The sequence below is a fragment of the Vipera berus genome (genome assembly GCF_964194415.1).
Source record: "Vipera berus genome assembly, chromosome: 1".
Classification (NCBI taxonomy): Eukaryota; Metazoa; Chordata; class Lepidosauria; order Squamata; family Viperidae; genus Vipera; species Vipera berus.
The window spans coordinates 318854797-318875883 of record NC_138202.1 but is presented as its reverse complement, the minus strand read 5'-3'; the positions used below and the strand labels follow the sequence as shown (position 1 = coordinate 318875883).

General features: G+C 43.0%; 2 protein-coding genes across 5 annotated transcripts in view; one reads left to right on the top strand and one right to left on the bottom strand.

The window, feature by feature from the left end:
• Positions 1-15453, top strand: part of PIGF (phosphatidylinositol glycan anchor biosynthesis class F) — a 55652-nt gene extending 40199 nt beyond the window's left edge. The window contains exons 6-8 of one of the 4 annotated variants that reach the window (XR_014024517.1): positions 2654-2751; positions 10190-10340; positions 15177-15453. Coding sequence is in view for 1 of the 4 variants with exons in the window: in XM_081312952.1 (XP_081169078.1) it covers positions 15177-15224 (48 nt within the window). In the remaining 3 variants the exon portion in view is untranslated. Of the gene's footprint in view, positions 1-2653; positions 2752-9554; positions 9623-10189; positions 10341-15176 lie in introns of all 4 variants that reach the window. The other 3 variants (XR_014024518.1, XR_014024516.1, XM_081312952.1) reach the window with 3 other exon arrangements.
• The window catches only part of RHOQ (ras homolog family member Q), a 34859-nt gene extending 14464 nt beyond the window's left edge, over positions 1-20395 (bottom strand). The window contains exons 1-2 of the mRNA XM_081312954.1: positions 19756-20395; positions 18651-18709 (exon numbers count right to left, since the gene is read on the bottom strand). Coding sequence (XP_081169080.1) covers positions 18651-18709; positions 19756-19906 — 210 coding nt within the window. The 5' untranslated portion in view covers positions 19907-20395. The remainder of the gene's footprint in view (positions 1-18650; positions 18710-19755) is intronic.
• Positions 20396-21087: the final 692 nt, after the last annotated feature.

Genomic DNA, 21087 nt, shown 5'->3' with positions numbered 1-21087 from the left:
GAAGAATTTATTAATTCTGTGGAGGAAGTATGGTAATCCTAAACTGGCAAAGAACTCTGATAAAGCACATGCTTTGAAGTAGAAAGTTCCATTCCAATCCACAGTATTATCAATATTTTTTTAAAATCACAAGATATGAAAAAACATCACTGCTTAACTTCCTCTAGTCCATGGATGTCAAACTCGCTGTGTCACGTGACGTGTCACGATGTATCACAACTTTTTTTGCATTGCCAGAGCTGGGGTGCGCGCAGCCTCCACATGATGCAACTGGCCCGTGGGCCAGCAGTTTGATACCCCTGCCCTAGTCCAATCACTACAACCCAAGTCCAACATCACATTGCAGTACCAAGCCGGGATGTTTGAAGACAAAGTATTTACAGTTCACTCATCCTGTATCAAACCCAAAATGATGGTGTTTCTCTGTTGGAACCCATCCTCCCATAGTCCCCCATACTTAATTCATCCGTTTTTCCAAAACAAATTCATAAGAGAAAAATGATAAACTACTCAATACTGTTCTTCTAAGTAGAAGTAGAAATATTACATAGGGAAGCACCTGTGCATAGATCAGCTCAGTATATGTCATCTGTCTTTCTGAGGAAAATTACCTAGAATATATCAGACCATCCTTAAATGGTGCAGGAGAAGGAAAAAGCTGGGGAATTGGGGAAAGGGATAAAGTGCACTCCAGACCACTCTGGAGATATGTGGGATAGGTATTTTTCACTTTCATTTCACGTGGTCCTGGGATAGTGAAAGAGATGAAATGATAGAAGGTGTTGAAGCCATAGGAACCTTGGGGGGGGAGTGATCATGCAATATTGGAATTCAACATTATGAAAGCATAAGCAATAGAACATAGTCAAACTAGAGTCTTGGACTTTAAGAGAGCTAATTTCAATAAACTTAGAGACAGCTTGGGAAGGATTCCATGGATGAGAATCCTCAAGGGGAAAACAACTCAAGAAGCTTGGGAAATTTTGAAAAGTGAGATTATAAAAGCGCAATACCAACGAAGAAGAAAAATAACAGCTCTCAAAAGAAACCAGTATGGCTGCATAAAGAACTCTTTGACAAAAAGGACAAGTATAAAATGTGGAAGAGGGGTACATAATTAAGGCAGAATATCAGCAAATAGCCCAAGGCTGCAAAGATGAAGTGAGGAAAGCTAAGGCTCAAAATGAACTAAGGCTTGCAACAAAAGTAAAAAATAACAAAAAAAGCTTCTTTCAACATGTAAAAAACAAGAAAAAAAATTAAGGCAATGATTGGTTGATTAGTGGGAGAAAATGGCTAGAAGGTGACAGGAAGAAAGCAGAACTACACAATTCGTTTTTTGCATCCGTATTTACACAAAGGGAAAAAACAGCTCAACCTATCAAAAACAGTACCGTAAAAGACAGATTAGAAACACAAGATAGGCAACATAATGGTAAGTGAGCACCTGTCCACCGTAGATGAGTTCAAATCATTAGGACCAGGTGGCCTACACCCCAAGGTTTTGGCAGGTAGCGGGGTGCTCTACTCACAGTGCCGAGAGGCTGAGCCGGGTGGCATGAATCTGAAGAGAAGCACAATGCTGCCCAACCCCTAGCCTGCCCGAAGTAGGCAGAGCCATGTGCTGGCCACTTCCAGGCAATGGTGCATTTCTTAATTCCTCACAAAGGGTGAAACCTCCCCAGCATGCGCCGAGGGGGCAGTGCCGACACAGCACGGGCCGGTCCCTCACTTTTGCCAGATGGCCTTGTGGAGCTAAGACTGAATGTATTTCAGCATAGATGACCACCATGAAATTGTACATTGGCTCCTGGCCAGCCTGGGCTGGGGCCAAGACAGCGGGGGCCGTTCCCTTACTGTTTCCAGGATGGCTTCGCGGGCCACATGAAACCACTTCGTGGGCCACATCCAGCCCCCGGGCCTTGTGTTTGACAAGTCTGCTCTAGCGGTTCGCTGATTCATTGCTGGATTATCTTTTCCAGAATCTTCCCAGGTATTGAGGTCAGGCTGATAGGTCTGTAGTTTCCTGGATGGATTTTTTTCCCTTTTTTGAAGATGGGAACTACATCAGCTCTTTTCCATTCCTCTGGTAGTTCCCCAGTGCTCCAGGATCTTTGAAAGATATAGTTCAGTGCTTCTGAGATCACATCTGCCAGTTCCTTCAGAACCTTGGGGTGTAGGCCACCTGGTCCTAATGATTTGAACTCATCTACGGTGACAGGTGCTCACTTACCATTAGATAGAAAAATGTGGGTTAGACAGCATCACTACCAGATGGATTTGTAGCTGGCTGACCGGCCGTACTCAGCGTGTGGTCCTCAATGGAACTGCATCTACATGGAGGGAAGTGTGTAGTGGGGTGCCCCAGGGCTCTGTTCTAGGTCCAGTGCTCGATGGGCATAGGGTTTCCTGCCTGAGCAGGGGGTTGGACTAGATGACCTCCAAGGTCTCTTCCAGCTTTGTTGTTGTTGTATCCACAGCAAAATCCACATAGAAAGGAAGAGGAAGCAGGTATTGGAGATACGGAATTTGAACAGAAAATTTATTTCATATTTTGTTATATACCAACATGTACGGTTCATATTTAAATGAAAACTGGATAGCTGTTTGGTAACATATAATGTACTGTTATTTCTGAATTTTCAAACAACAGGAAATCTGAAAAACTCAGTTATGTCTCCTTCAAGTTGTATTTCTTCTGGTCACTTCATGGATAGTTCTACATAATTCTTTTGACAATAATGCATAAAAGTAAGTAGCTACTACTGGCTTCCAGGATGTTTATTTTTACCTACTTTTCCAGTTTGTTCAACAGCTCTAATATACTGTCGTTAGAATTCCCTCATCCAAATACTCCCCTAGCTGAACCCTGCTTAACTTCCTAGACATAATCAGCCAGTTGTTGCCACTTGCTGGGAAGTAACAAGGAACCCAGAAAATGCTTAGGTTGTAACACCTAGCTATATTTTAAACTATATATGCTTTTGCCTTTAAGTATGTGCTTCAACATGTTTACTTTTAAAAGCTGTCTTGCAACTTCCAATGTTAGCTTGGACAAAACACCCATAGCATCATAAGGTTCAAATAATCTCTCATAGCCATTAAGCATACCACATAAAGACTTTCTGTAAAAAAAACATAGAACTCATTATTTTCTCTGTATATATCAGAAAAGGGCAAACATGCTGAGATTTGGAAGACAGTTTGCCAGAATATCATGACCACTTGGCAATTAAAAGAGTTATTTTAATCGATAAAGGACAATATTTGTAGCTCAGGGCTGAAATGAGGGGTCCTTGGTACTCTTTTGAGTTTGGTTGTTTTGTTGCAGATGTTTCATTATCCAAACTATTTAGTACTGATGATATTACCTAGTCTGGGTAATGAAACATCTGCAACAAAACAACCAAGCTGAGAGAGCAGCAAGGACCCCTCAGATTCTTTAATCTCCATGTTCTAATAGCTTTGTTATAAGACTGGTTCCTGCACCTTGTTTAAAAAGTCACATTTTCAGAATGATAGCAACAAGTCAGATATTGACCTAGGAGATTTCCAAAATCTGATTATTCTGAAATTCTTCATGGATTTTATAATTCTTAAATTTTGTTTCAGGAGTGGAACTGATACATGCCATAGAAAGGTCCTAGGACCTAGTGTCCTAAGTATGGCGTATATGTGTAGAGTCAGTTTGGTGTAGTGGTTAAGGCACCAGGCCTGCTGGGTGACCTTGGGCTAGTAATTCTCTCTCAGCCTTAGGAAGAAGACAAACCACTTCTGAAAAATCTTGTCAAGAAAACTGCAGTTTATTTATTTATTTATTTGTTTTTATAAACCGCCCTTCTCCCGAGGGACTCGGGGCGGTGTACAGAGGAAGGAAGGTATACAGATTGAACAATAAAAAACAATAAAAAACAATAGTAAAAACAAAACTGTGACCCCAATTAAAGCTATCATGCCAGGCCGGACTGCTGGAACAGGAAAGTTTTTACGTCGCGTCGGAAGGTGCGGAGGTCGGGGGCCATCCGGATTTCGGTTGGTAAGCTGTTCCAGAGGGCTGGCGCACCCACTGAGAATGCCCTCCCCCTGGGGGCCACCAGCCGACATTCCTTGAGCGGTGGCACCCTGAGGAGGCCCTCTCTGTGGGAGCGCACAGGACGGTGGGGTGCTGACATTGGCAGAAGGTGCTCCCGTAGGTAGTCCGGACCCATGCCATGTAGGGCTTTGTATGTCATTGTTAGCACCTTGAACTTCACACGGAAGGCAACCGGAAGCCAGTGCAGCGCACGGAGGAGAGGTGTGATATGGGAGTATCGGGAGGCTCCCAAGAGTGTCCGTGCCGCTGCACTTTGCACCAGTTGAAGCTTCCGAGTGGATCTCAAGGGCAGCCCCATGTAGAGAGCGTTACAGTAGTCTAGGCGAGAGGTCACAAGGGCATGGGTGACTGTACGTAAGGAATCCAGGTCCAGATAAGGCCGTAGTTGGTGAACTAGTCGAACCCGGGAGAAGGCCCCCTTGGTCACAGCTCCTATGTGATCTTCCAGGGAGAGCTGCGAGTCTAGGAGGACACCCAGGTTGCGGGCCCTATCAACAGGGGGTAGTAACTTGTCCCCGATGTTAAGCAATGGGACGTTCTGAATATCCTGGCTTGCCGGTACGTACAGCCATTCAGTCTTGTCCGGGTTCAGTTGAAGCCTGTTCCTCCCCATCCATTCCCGGACCGCTTTCAGGCAGCGGGACATCACGTCGAGGGCATCACTGATATTGTTTGGAGTTGAGATAAAAAGCTGGGTGTCATCAGCATACTGATGGTACCCTACTCCAAAGCTGCGAATGATCTCACCCAGCGGTTTCATGTAGATGTTGAACAGGAGAGGCGAGAGGACCGACCCCTGAGGGACTCCGCAAGCGAGAGGCCTCGGGGTCGACCTCTGTCCCCCTGTCAGCACCGACTGCGAGCGACCCTGGAGAAAGGAGGAGAACCAACGCAGAACCGTGCCTCCCACTCCCAGTCCCCTGAGGCGTCGCAGCAAGATACCATGGTCGATGGTATCGAAAGCCGCCGAGAGGTCTAATAAGACTAGGACAGAGGAATGGCCCCTGTCCCGGGCTCTCCAGAGATCATTCATCAGAGCGACCAATGCCGTCTCCGTGCTGTAGCCCGGCCTGAAACCCGATTGGTACGGGTCTAGATAAACCGCTTCATCCAGGATCTGAGGAAGTTGGTGCGCCACCACGCTCTCAACAACCTTCGCAAGGAAGCGAAGATTGGAGACAGGACGAAAGTTATTCAAAGAGGATGGGTCCAAGGTGGGCTTCTTGAGGAGAGGTCTCACCACCGCCTCCTTCAAGGCGGTGGGGAAGTGGCCCTCACTCAGAGAAGCAGAGATGACCGCTAGGAACCAGCCTCATGTCCCCTCTCGAGCTGCATAGGCCAGCCAGGAAGGGCACGGGTCCAGTAAGCATGTGGAGGCGCTCAGCCTTCTCATAATCCTGTCCACTTCCTTAGGAGTTACAGGATCAAATTCCTCCCAGATGACGTCGACAAGACTGTCCATGTCTTGTTCTTCCATCTCAGCCCAGTTGGAGTCCAGGCCAGTTCGAATCCGAGCAATTTTATCCAGCAGATATTGACCGAATTCCTCGGCTCGACCCTGCAAGGGTTCCTCCCTCACCTCTTGGTTTAATAGGGAGCGAGTTACCCTGAACAAGGCAGCCGGGCGATTATCTGCGGACGCGATGAGGGTGGAAAAGTAGTTGGATTTTGCCACCCTTATCGCAGCGAGATAAGACCTGGTGAGGATTCTTAGTCGCAATCGGTCGGATTCGGATCGACTGGATCTCCAACGGCTCTCTAGGCCCCGTCTCCGACGCTTCATCTCCCGGAGCTCCTCGGTGAACCATGGGGCTCGCTGGGATCTGCGCCGGGTCAGAGGCCGCAAGGGTACAACTCGGTCCAGAGCCTCCGTGGCTGCCTTTTCCCAGGCTTCCACTAAGGCATCTGCCGAGCTGTGAGCAGGGAGTGCATGTGTGTCCCTAAGCGCTGCCTGGAACTTATCAGGGTCCATTAGGCGCCTAGGGCGGTACCATCTGACTGGCACCATGCACCCACGGTGGGGGGTGGCAAGGGGGAAGTCTAGCCGCAAGAGGTGGTGATCGGTCCATGACAGGGGCGTAACAGTTGTGGCACCCCCACCGATATCATCACGCCACCGTCCAGACAAGAACACCAAGTCTGGGGTGTGGCCTCTCTCATGAGTCGGTCCAGAAATTATTTGCGACAGGTCCATGGCCGCCATGGAAGCCATGAACTCCCGAGCCAGTTCGGACGATCCTCCCAGGGACGGTAGATTAAAGTCGCCCAAGACCATGAGTCTTGGGAATTCAACCACCAACCCTGAGAGGGCATCGAGTAGCTCGGGCAGGGCCGCCGCTGCACGATTAGGTGGTAGGTACGCCAGCAGCAGGCCCAACTGCGCCCCTGGGCCGTATCTCAGTAGGAGAGACTCACACCCGACCATCTGAGGGACGGTGGTCTCTCGCGGGCTAAGGGATTCCCTGATGATAACTGCCACTCCCCCGCCCCTCCCATGGGCCCGAGGCTGGTGCAGCACCTGGAAACCTGGCGGGCAGAGGTCAACCAGAGGGACACCACCCTCTGGGCCCAGCCAGGTTTCCGTGATGCAAGCCAGGTCCGCATGCTCGCTCTCCACTAGGTCACGAATGAGGTGAGCTTTGTTAGCTACGGACCTTGCATTCAGGTAGACCAGCCTTAGCATGGGAGGGTGCACACCTTCGCTCCCGGGTCCTCCGGGGGAGTACAGAGGGTCGGAGCGTCTCACCGCTTGTACAGAGCGGAGATGACACTCCCGGTGACGATACGGCCCTCTGTCTGTGCACCTTCTGCCATTCCCCACCATCCTGGGAATGGGATGTTTGTCAGTACGCCACTGGGTATTATCGGCGACTGGTCCTCGTTGTACACCGTCGCGAATGGTCGTGGGCCTGGCATGTGTTATGGTGGGTGGAAGGCGTGCCTTTCCCGTGCAACCATAGTCTTCTCCCTCCCCCCTCCCTAACCCCACAAAAAACTTAACTAAGAACTTAATCAGGGGCCTCTTGTTGGGCTTATGCTGGAGGCCCCTGACCCTGCCCGGCCATCTCTCAGAGGCCCAGTGGTTGGGCCCGTCATCGAGATTGGATGTGGTGCAGGCGGGTCGCACCCAGGAGAGTGGGGAACCCCTGAGGGCGTGTAGTACTGTGCTGGAGTATTGAACGAGCATAGTCACAAGGGGTTCCGGGAAGGCAGTCCCCTGGATGGTGAGTTTGCAGGAGGGTCGAGTCGGGTAGGTGCGTTTCTGGATCGTCGCCCTGCCACTGCCACTTGGCCGGGCGAACCCCCAGAAGCAGGCCACTCCTCATCCTCTCACGATGGGTTGTGTCTCTGCTTCCGGGGGTGGTCCAGAACGTACTCTGGGTGAAGCATACCCCATAGAGCTCTCACCTCTATGGGGTTGCAGGTGTAAGGCCAAGCCACTCTGCCACCGTGGCTTGCACCCAGGCCCGTTATGTCCTGTGGGGAGAGAATGGGCAAGGGTGGTTGAGAGTGGGCAGAAGGCAAGGTGGAGGGATTCCTTAATTGGCGTCAGCTCTGGTGGTTCAGCCGCCCAAACAGTTCCCTCCCTGATCCTCTGGGCGTTGTTCCCGGCAGCAACTCCATAGGCCCCTATTGGTTGGGGACCGTCCGGAGCGTGGCCTCCCAGAGGTATGGGAGTCCCTGGTGTCATGTCGCTGCTGTTGCCGTCTCCGTTCAAGTTACTTGTCCAGGCAATCAGCATGAGTCAACACTGCCTTGAAGGTACCCCCACCCACCCACACACACTCACCCAAACATTCTGTGTTTCCCAACAGCTTTCACTGCCTTTGGTTCCCTATTTCCATTCTCTTTAGACATTTTTTAAAGCAAGATCCCAGTGTGAAACAGTTAAAGCTATTTGTTCATTTGGGTCACTAAAGCAATTAACTTAGCTATGCAAAGATGACTGTGTTATCACTAACTACTGCAATGGTAAATAGTTCCTTTATTTTGCAGACATTCAAAACTAATTTGCAGACATTCAAAACTAACTGTATTGTTCCCAATTGAATCTGACTACTGATTAATGTGAATTCCATTTTTTTTTCATTTTTGGGGGAGGTCCTTCATTCTTAATATGGAAGGATGACGATGAAACACAGAAAAAATAATTTCTTAATATTCAAATAGATAGATGCACATTCATACACATCCTTTTCCTGAGGTCTTTTAAGAGTTCCTGTATACTCTAGAAAAATACAAATGAATTATGTTGGTTAATGTGGAAAAAAGCAACTAAACTAAACGTTTTTAAAGATACCCTTCATTGTTAGGCACCAATTCTAGAATTCCAATTTCTTTTCTTTCTTCCTGTTTTTAGGCTTCTGCTTTTATTTTGTGTTACAGTATTGTAATACAATTCTTAATATATAAATATAATAAAATAAATAAATAAATAAATAAAATAATTAGGGTGATTAGGAAAAAGGCTGAATTACATTTCTTATACTACTTTTCCTCACTTTTGCAAATTTCAGATGCATTGGAACTATAATTTCCAGAAATTCTGCAGTATGAAATAGAGTTCTAGAGCCCCTAAAATAAGTTTCAGGGTAGACAGAATATAAGGAACAGCAAACAGAGATTATCTTAGTTTTAGGTTCAGATAGAATAGACAAAATATCTTCCATAAACCTTCTACTTGCCTACTTAGAAGAGACAGCAGGCAAAATTTGTAAAATGGAAGGCATACAGCTAGGATAAACTAGGGATTGACAGTGGCTTCCCTGGAAAGGTAGGGTCTTGGCATATGTCTAATTATCCAAGACTTCCACAGGACAACGAAGAAACAGCATAGAGAAAAACTTTTTCAATATTCCAGAAGGTACCAATCAGTCAATAGAATGATCATTCCATGAGTCAGTACAGAATAGTTGGTTATATTCTCTGAAAAGTGTGGCTGGTGTTAAATTAAGAACCTGTCTAAAAGAATGAATGAATGGTTACAACCTTGTTTCCATCCCCTTCCAACCCACACCAAATGATAAAAATCTCTCCTTTCCCCTCCTGTTTCTTTCAATGTTCTAAATGTGTTATTTTATACCATGGTAATGTCTTCGAAAAGTCAAAGGATCAACACATTGGGTTGGGCACATCTTATTAAAAATTACATAAGGCTTCACACTCTTGAGAAACGTCTCTAGATTTTGTAATTGCTGAACTGCCAACCATCTATTGCTTAGAATTGTAGGAATGAATTGTAGGGAACAAAGGTTCTCAATCAGAACCATCTGTTTTTAGAAATAGAACCAAAAATAGCAATTGGTCAAAGCTGGTGAAAAAAGCCAGCCAGCCTGTGCTGAAGGGTAGACATTAGTGCTGCTAAAAATGGTACGTGGAAACACTCCTCTATACTCAAAATTGCCGGCTTAAGAGAGGTACAGTCCCTGTCCTGGATCCACATTATAATCTCTTTCCACAGCACATCTCAGTAATGAGGACCTGCAAAATCTCCCAGAAGATGATTCATCCAACCCCTCTCTTTTTATGGTATTCTGAAGTTGAGTGCTTTAAAATTGCTTTTTGATGTGTTGCAGAAAGGCCAGGGAGAATAAAGAGTATATAATCTTCTACAGGTAAAACACAATGAATGCAAAAATTTTAAAGCTGCAACTCAAATAAAGACAAAGTTGGAGACTATGGCAAGTCTAAAAAAGAAGAAAATGGACTGTAATAATCTCAACATACACGCCTACAAAAATAACATGCACAACACTCCTACATTAAACAATTTATAACAAAAAAGCTCTGGATTATGCAATGGAACATAAGATCATTCTACTTTATTATTGGGGGTAATTTATTTTTCTTTTGAGAGCCATAGCGTAAGTACGGCAGAACATGCAGCCTGCGAAGAACTTCACCAGCCTGTTCCATTCTCTAAATTCATCACTGCCAAATGTCACCACCCCAAAAAAACTGCTGCCAGGCACTTCCAATGCCTCACTGACACCACTAGCTCTGTCTCCGCTGCTGCCCTGCTAGCCACCAAACAGCTATTCCTTTGCGAACTGCAATTATTTTTAATTTATCAATGTCCTTTTCCCTTGTGTGCAGGCCTGCTTTCTAATCATCCGATGAAAAAATAATTCAGATATCATATTCAAAGTCCAGTTTGTACTAGCAGTATTTCATACATTGAGCCATAGTTTGTGCTTCCAAACAACCCTCCTGTATGAGTTAATCAGCTCAAGAACACGGTGGTCATGTAAGCAATTTATTTCCTAAGCATAGGGAACTCCCTAAACAACAACAACAACAACTACTACTACTACTACTACTAATTATTATTATTATTATTATTATTATTATTATTATTATTATTATTATTTACTTCTACAGTCTGTGTATTGAAAACATGCACTTGAGCTAAAGCCTTGTAGATATTCAACCTCCTGCAAGTGGCTTTAGAGACTTAATTGTGTAACCAAAGCGGACTAATTATTCATAGTTATTGCATCTTCATGTGCACTAAATAATTCCTGATGAATCTTTTCCAGTTTACAAAATGTCCTTCTTGGTCACTTGATTTTCCTTTACTGAACCCCAAATTTCCTAGCGCAGATCACACAAGTTTATATCTTATTGGTATGTTGATGACTCTGTAATGAAACACAGAATTCATACTGTAATCTGCCTGGCTGATATATTTCTTTAAAAAAATCCATGTTTTCCACCAATTTCATATTGACAACTCTTTTTAAGTGTTTCTGTCTTTACAGTTTATCACAAAAATGGTTTTCAAATTAATGTAAACTACTTATGAAAATAATAAGACCAGTAGCAGTGAGTTGACTGATTCCTGGTTCTAGGGCATTTTTAAATCGGAGTTTTCCTAACCCACATATTTTGCAGTTATTCTGTTCACCGCTAACAGATTTTTCTGCAAAAAATATATATCAAGGAGGAAGGAGTGGACAAACAATTCAAATAGAAGCTGATCATACCCCAAATTATACAATTTAGGAAACATAACAGGGTATTGGTTATCTGAAAGCACTTCTATAAACTTGAACACAACCTAGAAATGCATGTCTGCAATTTGAATTTTGAGATGCAATCTAAAGTATAGACCTCACAGTCACGACATCTGGCCAAATCCTTGCATATTATTATTTTCCTCCCCTCACTCTGCACTTGTTGAGTACCAACTAGCCTACTGATGAATTTTAGGGAACCATTTTGTTCACTAGTTTGTGACATATTGATCGATTCCTCAAAAAGTAACACCCAAGTAGTTTTTGAAGTTTTGTTCTTGTGGACCACTGCAGACTTTTAATTTTTAATTCCACCTCGAAATGTATTATAGGTTTTCTTATACAATCAAGAAAAGCTAAAAAAAATCCTTAATTCTACCGTACTTTATTTGGGTAACAGAAAAGAAAAATTGCCTCTGTAGGAACTGATGATAGAATGCTATGTCTGCTAAAGAGTGGCATTTTCCACCCACTTCCTAGAAATAGGAGCTAGTCAGCTGCAGAATGAAATAAGGATTCCTTGACCAGCAAGTGTATGTGCAAGTGGCTATTTTTTGCTCCACAGAGCCTTGAATATTTCAAACTATAAAGCAGCAGACCTAGCAACAAAATGAACTTTTGTGCATACATGTGTATGCATGCACATATTTATCCACCCACACACATTTCATTCACAGTCCCAAACTGCTGTATCCAAAACTGGTCAGTGATATAGATGTATATTCTTACATCTTACATATTTTGATAACATCTTCTGAACTGAAGTTATAATAACATTTCCAAAACAAACAAAGCATGAAATACATGATTTCTCTTGCTTGTTTTAAAAATCTGCAAGTCAATCCTAAAGCATTCTACAAAGTTCAAACTAAATAGAACACATTTACAGATGCACAATTGAGCAAAATTGGAAGCAATGAACATAATGCTTTGCACTTATAATATATACTAGTCATAATTTGATTTCATTAAAAATTAAAGAAAAAAGCCTCAGAAAAATGTTAAAATCTAAGAGAAATCTATTTGGGAGATTAAAGGTGTTTTTCTTCCCACCAACCCATTCTTGAATCCCCACTTTCAATTCTATTCCAGTAGAAGACCTTTCTTCTTTGAAAATATGGAATAATATCCTCAAGTCAGTGCCCCAAATAATTGTGTTAGTAGAAGTTTATTCCTTAAAAATGTTTTGTAACTATGGAAGAAATAATTCTACAGAATTAGGAAATCACACTTCTTATTCAAAACCATTTTTTCTGAAGAGACTATTTTTATGATAGCTGATTTTTTTTAAAAAAAAAAAACAAGCTAGATTCTTATAGAGTCTGCAGTCATCTAGTTGATGCCACACAATTTTTAAAAATGTTTTCTTCTAGATAATGTTTCAATATTTAAATAAGCAAAGGTACATTTTATTTACTACAACATTAATAATTTCAGATTCACATTCTTTATTTTCCAGTTTTCATCAATCTAAAAAAATAGGATATTTGGGGCATTTTCAAATACAATAGTTTGCTGGGTTTTTTGGATGTGCATCTGTATATGTGTGAACTGACACACGCAAACACTATTTTTTCAATATAAGTAATAATTAATAAATGTAATAAACATTACAAATTAGTATCTGCCATATCAGCCATAACCAATTTTGTGTTCTCAAAAAAGTAGTGGAAGAGTTTTATTCTACAAAGTTCATCTGCAGATGGGAACATCATCTGACAGTAGAATAGATCTCACCTCTTTTCTTCAGCACCTTCCCTAAATCCTAAACTCTAAGGAATTATGGATTCCTCTAAAGAAATATGGCAAAGAAGGGACAGCCCCATTGGATCAATATATAAAATTAGAAACAAACATAACTCAAGACATGAATCTGCTGAATTACAATTTTTAAGCAACTGAAACAGGACCTTCCATTCATTGGACAAAGGTGTCAACAGCTGGGGCAAACTGACATTAACAAAGAGAACTTCTATAGATAAGGTTGGAGGAACAGAACATTCCAGAGAGGACTGAACATACTCAATTGCCACATTCCATTGTCAGACGGTAAGAAGAAAATAATGGAAAACTACCAAATATTTCTCAGCATCAAAAATAGAATAGAAAGCATTGTTCTACAGAAATTACCACTCAAAAAACTGAAAGTCTACACCTCTTCAAGAAGAGTTACCCTGAATAAATTTTGTTTGCTCTCAATAACACGATGGGGTTCATTATATGACAACCCCCCCCCAATTGATTAAGCTTTCCATGTGAGCAGTCCAGGCAATAGTATCATCTTCAGTCTCAATTTGTCTTGTTGATATCAGGGATCAGGGATTACCGTACAGCCGTAAGCAATTAAAAGATTACTTCACCATGAAATTCATGACATCTGATGAAATGAGAAGCAGAGATATTCTTAGGAGACATAATACAAAAACAACAGGGCAGAAAACATCACCACTGTGAATGTTTATACATTAAAAATTTGAAGGGAGAGGGAGAATTTACTCTTCTGAAAGCATTTGAAAATTAGGAAAGACTATTTACTACTGATTCCTAATTTAAACATCAGATAATGAGTTTCACTTACCATAGATAAGGCCAGATACTCATTTCAGCTCAAAGCACTGATGAAAGCAATCTGTGACCATCCAGAGATTGCTAAATTACAATTTCCAACATCCCATGTCAGTGTGGCCGAGACTGAGAGATACTGAATTGTAACTATGCAACATTTGCAGTATCTTAAACTATACTAAGCTAAAATCAAATAAATTACATTATGGCACGCTTTGATACATGCATCTTCCTCAGAAATTGTTCTAATTCCTGTTTACTATGCACACTCATGCAAAGAAATATTTATTACTAAAGGGCCATATGTCCTCAATCTCTACCTTAAGCATTAACAAGTTTCCTCTGTCTTGAATGTCTTGCACTAAGATGAACAGCAGCATGTTAGAAATCCTTCTGCTTACAGCCTTCCTCAATATGTAGTCTATGGCTTCCAGTGGTCATCAAATTGAGAAGTCTGGCATCATATATGTCAGAGTAACTTTAGCAGAAGGTCTAATGAAGTTTGATATGATATCCTAAAACAACTACTTTTCTGAGGTATGCAATTAAGTGCAAATATTTCTGTTTTCCCACTACATGAGTTGATACTTAAAAATCCCTAATTTTGTTATAGAAACAAGAATAATTAGTAAGAGATGTCCATAAGGCTATGAAAATGTCATATAGCCTCAAGCCAAAAAAAACCTTATGACAAATAAGTGTCTGGGCACCTCTGAGCTGTACTCTAGAACTGTACAGGAAATCTCGGTCATCAAAAGACTGACTTGTGATTTTACAGATCAGATTGTTTGACCTCAATAGTTTAAATTTCCTTTCTTTTGCAAGACAGCTAACTTCAAGCTTTTCAACTTACAACACACTTTCCTTAGCAGCATTGTTCCTGACAAATGATCTGTTATTATACATGCAACTCCTAGGTCCTTAGGATAGGCTATAAATACTCATCAGTTAATTCTCTGAAACCTTCAACTTACTGTATTTTTCTGTGTATAAGACACTATTTTTTCCTGCAAACACTCTGTTCAAAAATCAGGTGCGTCTTATACAAGTGCAGCGTCTTATACACAAAAAAATAATGGTAAACTCCGCGGCCCAGGGCATGCCTATGTGGGTTGCCGTGCCACCTGGTGCAGGTGTCAAGCCCCTGTGGACTTGCCACTAACGGGAGGGAGGAGGGGGCAAGATCGTCGGCTGGCTGAACTTCCGGATTTGCCAGCTCAGCTGTTTGGTGCTCCGCTGAACAGCTGATTGGCACGGAGAAACTCGCATGCCAGAGCGTCTTATACAAGGGTGCGTCTTATAGACGGAAAAATACGGTATTTCTTTGACACCTCTCATGTGTTGATAAAACAGAAAATTTTGAAATCAGCCCTGACTTAATGGTGAAATGTTTCATAATTTTCTAAGTCATCTTTCTGCCCTGGGTTCAGTGGGAGTGCATTATACAAGTAATATTTTATCTGTTCCCATCTGTAATATAGTCAGTCTGGTTTATTTTACAGGTTTGCTATAACTGCTTCAGAATACAAAGATTTGGACTGCAAAGATAAAGTACTATATAGTATGCTACAACGTGGCTATTGACAATGCTGCCTGAGAAGTGTCCCAATACATCCAGAGGGCGTGATGTTGAAGAAGGTTGCCCTGTGGAATACCCACCTATATTATATAACACTCTCCAAATATTACAAATCCAAACACTGATCAAAAAAGCTTTGCAATGTACTCATGAAATAACACTGAATAAGATCATTATTAATAAATGTTAGTAATTCTCTGGCTAGTAGCACCTGTGATTTTGACCTTCAAAAACCCTTCGTAGCTTTGGGATACCGTATAAGAAGGAATGCCTGCAAAGGCCTCTGCAGCTGACAACCGAGCTATAGATTCAATCCATAGCTTGATTCTCGGCTGCAGAGGCCTTTCCGGAAGGCCTCTGATGGCATACATGTCAATCCAGAGCTCCATTCTCAGCTGCAGAGGCATTTCCTGAAACCTCTGGCGGCAAAATGGAGGCCAGGGGCGATGTGCTCGAGTAGCGGCGAGCAGCCACAGACGAAGTGGGCCAGCTGGGTGGGGCTGTCGTTGCTGCCATAAGGTGAGACCATGGAAAAGACACCTCCCCCCAAAAAAAATAAGACGTGGTGCCTCTTTTGGAGGCAAAAAAAAAAAGACCGGGTCTTATTTTCGAGGAAACATGGTAATCATCTTCTAGAATTAGAGCTATAGTTCCTCAGGAACAACCTTCTCCTGTGGCACTCTCCCAACTGAGGAATATCTCAACTGTAGAGAGATCCACCAAATACCTACCTTGTAGGACTATTTCAATTTAGATTTTAAAAGTAAAATTTATAATCATCTATTGCCCAGATGGGTTTATTTTTTCAGTCCTCGAGATATTTATCACATTTCAAATATAACTTCTGAAACATCAGTTAACATGTTAGTCATTGCAACAAAACAAAACTTGCAGCAAGTTTAAGACTAAGAGATTTATTATAGCATTAAATTTCTTCATTGTATGCTATAGTAACAAAGGAAAATAAAGATGCCTTCTAATCAAGCTTAACTCATTGTTTCTAGGTAGATATATAGATAAAATTTCCTTGGCACAAATACATTACAGTATTTTCTTCCAGAGCCTTGTTTTTACTTATTTTTTTATTTATTTCCAGTATGTTTTTATTTGTTTTTATTTCCAGTATGCCTATAGGCTTAGGATTCTTTGGGATTCTCCCATTAAAGTATTAACCAGACCCAAACCTGTTTAGTTTCTGAACCCAAAGAAGATAAACCAATTGCTCCCACCTCCTGAGATTTATCACAATGAAAGCCTTCATTTTTGAGATGTCACGGGAATCTTTATTGCTTTTTATGCCTTCCACCAAGTATGCCATCTACTCGAACCCTGTATGAAATCCTAAATCAATAGCTATTGCAGCTACAAGCATTTTAGATAAATATTCCACTATTACGTTGTATTGCTTTCTTGAGCCTCTAGGCCCCTAAGAGCACCAAAAACAAACACAAATCCAGCACTGCAAATCTCTAATTGGCATTTGGGATATTTTATGTGGGTTATTAAGACTCTGCTGCCTTGTAAAAAAGGAGGGGATCTGAAAGGCTTGATATAAGATTAATTATAGAATTTACTATATTTAATTCTAATTAGAGTCTGGGTCCTTGAAATTTTATCCCTATTTTTTTTAGATATTTAATTAATGCTTTAGCTTTTAAAACAAAGCCTTTGGAGTCAGAACGGCTCTAGAGAAAAGTTGATAGTATATTGCAACATGTGCTAAAGAACTTTAAATTACAGATTGAATTGCCATATTAATGTGGAACTACTAGCCAAATGTCCAGTTCTACATATGTCATAACTTGATTCTCTGTGACTTTAAGAATAAAATCTTATTACCCAAACATAAGTCACAATTCATGCATTAGATCCTGATATAAATCTTTGAAGCACAAAAATTCAGATTACAGGCCTGATTCTGTGTATTCAAACATTCTCAAACTATTTACAATGAATCAATTTGAGCACAGCATTATGAGACATGATTGTGCCAATGGGCCTGGGGACCCCAGAGTGATATGGACCCATCAAGTAGCTGGTCTGATTGCTGTCACCAGGGAGGTGGGGATTTATTGGCTTTTTCACTGGGGTTTTATCTTCATAAACTTACTGTAAGTGAATTGAGTGACCTAAATTTTCTAAATAAATAAATCAGCCTCCACTTCAGGATGAGATGGGGGCCCCAACTTAAATTGCTTTAAAAACGAGTAAGCTTCTCAATGTTTACTGGACATTAAACCAGAAGCAGCTTGCCTTTTAGTACTAATCTATGGGAAATATGGGTGGAAGAACACTTAATACTTAAATCCTGCTATTGACTGGCTACTGTGAGACAAAAAGTAAAGGTTAGTTTTAGCCCTTCCAGACCCAGTGCTTTCCTAAAATGCTGCCTAGGGAATTATAGCAGTTGGGGATTTAATAGACTCATGCAGTTTAGAGAAGGCAGATTAAGACAAACTTTGTATATGATGAGGCATAATTCTTTTTATGAATTGTATTTGATGCTTCTCAGATGCACAGTCATTAAGGAAGTGAGTCATGGACTGCATAACCATTTCCCAAGTATATTTTGATTAAATCTTTAATTCTAGTAGCATCATGACTATGAATGTCTTCATTTAAAGCATTCTGGCACAATAAATATTAGGTTAATTCTCTGAGAGATATTGTTTAAGGGCCCATACCAATATATATTAAAAGAAGACAAACTGCAAGAATCAATGGCAATTCACAGTTCTGGATACAAAAGCAATAGTTTAGGATTCCCTTCTTATTTTGCTCCTCTTGCCTCCACGTAGATGTGTCCCAAGGAAGGGAGAGACACATTCTTCCTAGACTTCTATACTCTCAAATTATTCAATCATTCCTTGCAAATGTTTCAATTCAAAGGATTTCTTTCAAGACAGAAAGCAATGGGCTGCAATAAACAGACAAGATGCCTTCCTACCAAATTAGATGATGCCATTATTCACCAATCAGAGGCAGCAGTTCTGGTTGCCCATTCACCAATGAGAAAACAACAGGCAACTCAAAAGTCAGCCCAGGCATAGGGGCAGTGCAAACAGCTACAGTTTTCACTGTAAGGCCAGAGTCAGATCATCACATTAACAGAGCTGTTTGTAACGTCTTTTAATGAGAGCAGAGCAAACAAGAGGGGAAGCAGGTTCATTCTGAAAGCTCTGTAGCAAGACAGCAAATGAGGCGATTAGCAGAAGCTGCTGTGGTGAGACTTCTCAACAGAATCTTTGAATAATTCAACATGTGCAAGTGAGCATAAAAACAACTAAAGCTTTAGACTCTAAGCTGGATTTATTTTTAAGTCCACACTAAGCCGAACATTTTTCTTCTTCTTCAATGCAACCCTTGTCTGGTTCTATTGGATCAGAAAGGTACTTACCTGTCCAGCAGTGTCATAAAGCCCAAGAAGGTATTGCTTGCCCCCAACTGTCACACTGACTGCAAAAAGAAAGAGAAGATGAAGTGGGGAAGGAGGATCAGCATATTTGCTCTTTTCTCTCTAGAAGAGGACAAGCAAAGGATCAATTTCAATCACTCACCATAATTCAGTGGGAAAATGGGGGAGGAGGGATGGGGGAGGGGAATCGGGCATTGAAAATACAAAAATATACACAGGCTGCTAGTTTCTTTGATAGCACGAAAGAGTACAGAAACACTTTTTCAATGTCACAGCATCTAGGAAAGATGTCCATGTGAGTGCATGTTTCTCAGTCCACATTAACACGCATGTGCTCACAAGATCAAACTACTGCAACTGATCAAAGTGCACCTAAAGAAATATTTCTCCTTGTGCTCATAAAGGTTTTTGTCATTATATGCAGGGTCCCACTTAGTATGACTAAAGATCTTTCCTGCTAATAAAATAACTTTTACCACTTTGCTCTCTCTTCCAGGGGCTTTGTCACTGGGGAGAGGGCAGGCAGGATACTTCTGGTTCATAACAACCCCGAGTACAGTTGAAAGATCCCATCACTCTTCCCTTTCCGTTTCCCACCTGCCATAACTAACCCGACAACCATAATGCAGAGGGGAAGCCCTCCAAGGGAGTTGGGGGTGGGGGACGCTGTAAATAAGCCATTTTGAGGAGCTACTACAAACTCTCCAGGAGCAAAAGACAATTCAAGACATTATAAATTCCAGCACGACTTTCCCTAACTCGCTGCCCAGATATTCTCAAAACTCGTTTGACAGCGTTACACATCTGGAAGAATCCCAGTTGGGAAAGGCCGAGCCGGGTTTTCGTGGAAGGGCGGCAGATGGGAGAAATGAGAAGAGAGAGGGGGAGAGAGGAAAACGTGGAGGGGGAGAGCAAAGTTTTTGCTTAAGTTCCTTGCTTTTCCTGCCGAAGGGGTGGGAGCGAGCGAGAGAGCCGGGGAGAGGCAATGGGGGACGGAGGGGGGGGGGGTTTCGGGAAAAGATGACAGGGAAACACTTACTCAGCATTTGCAAACAAGACACCATCGGTCTTCCCCCCCACCCTTTACCTGCGTAATGGTCAAAGACTGTGGGCACGTACTCCTCCGGGAAGGCGTCGTTGGCATAGCTCATGAGCAGGCAAGTTTTGCCCACCGCTCCGTCGCCGATCACCACGCACTTCAGCATGACTGTCGCCGCCGCCCCCGTCCCGTTGGCCATGATGAGGTTTCCGAGCCGATCGTCATTTTAGAGAGAGGGAGAGCCGAGCAGGGAAAAGGAGGTGCGGCGGGGGGGGGAGAGAGAGAGAGAGAGAGAGAGAGAGAGAGAGAGAGAGAGAGAGAGAGAGAGAGAGGAGGAGGATTGGGAGGGCCGTTCACGCGCCGAGTCGGCAAAGGCGCCGCTCCTTCGGTGGCATTTCGAGCTCAGCCACTCCGGAGTTGGGCAGCGTCAGACTGCGCCTGGCAGCAGAGCTTGGCTGGCTCGCCCGTTTCAGCAGGCGCCACAAATCACTGAAGATGGCATTTCTTCTGTCCCTGGCCGTGGTCGAAGTCCTTCTCCTCCTCCTCCTCCTCCTCCTTCCACAGTGCCAAATTTGGCTGGCGGGGATTTCCCTCCCCTACTCTCGCCCCAGTTAGGAGCGATGACACAGGCTTTCATAAGACCAGCAGCGGCGGCGGCAGCAGCAGCAGGCTTGGAAGAGGAACTTAGAGCAGCAAAACCCGCACCGAGACGGGCACCACTTTCATCCAACTCCTCCTCCTCCTCCTCCTCCTCCTCTTCCCCCTCCTCTTAGAATCCAAACTGCTTCGCAAGTGCTGGGTAAGCCCTCCTCCCGCCCTCCCTCTGTCGCTTTCCGAAGGGAGGAGGAAAAGAAGAAGGCCCAGGCTCCCTTCCAGAGCGAGGCTGGGAGTGGGATCCTGCTTTACTTTCCTTCTCTTCCCTTCTCTCTCCCCTCCCCTCCCCTTCCTTGGCTTCAGGCACCACTTTTCCAACACGCGCAGAAAGCAGGAAAATAGCGGGGCAGCCCCACCACCTCCGCCTTCGCTCGGGAGGAGAAAGGCGGGGCGAAGCCAAATCCTGTACTGTAGTTCAGTTGAGGGCTCCTCTCCAAAGAGCCCGCAGCGCCCAGAAACGTCGACGGCTTTTGCGAAGTGCCTTCCTGCTTTGAGCGATGATGTGTAAATAATCAAAATATAGTAAATAATTGAATGTGATTCCGGGCTCCCTCCTCCCGATTCTTAGAGGCAGAGTATTCTCTTTCGCATTTTCTATTAGCAAAACGTTTTTACAAATCGTTCTTGATTGTGAGTGACGAACTGCTCCTAAAATTATTTCCTTCTATTGGTTAAGTGCAGAAGGGGAAGGAGGGGGGGGTGCGTCATGTAACTTTATATGTATTT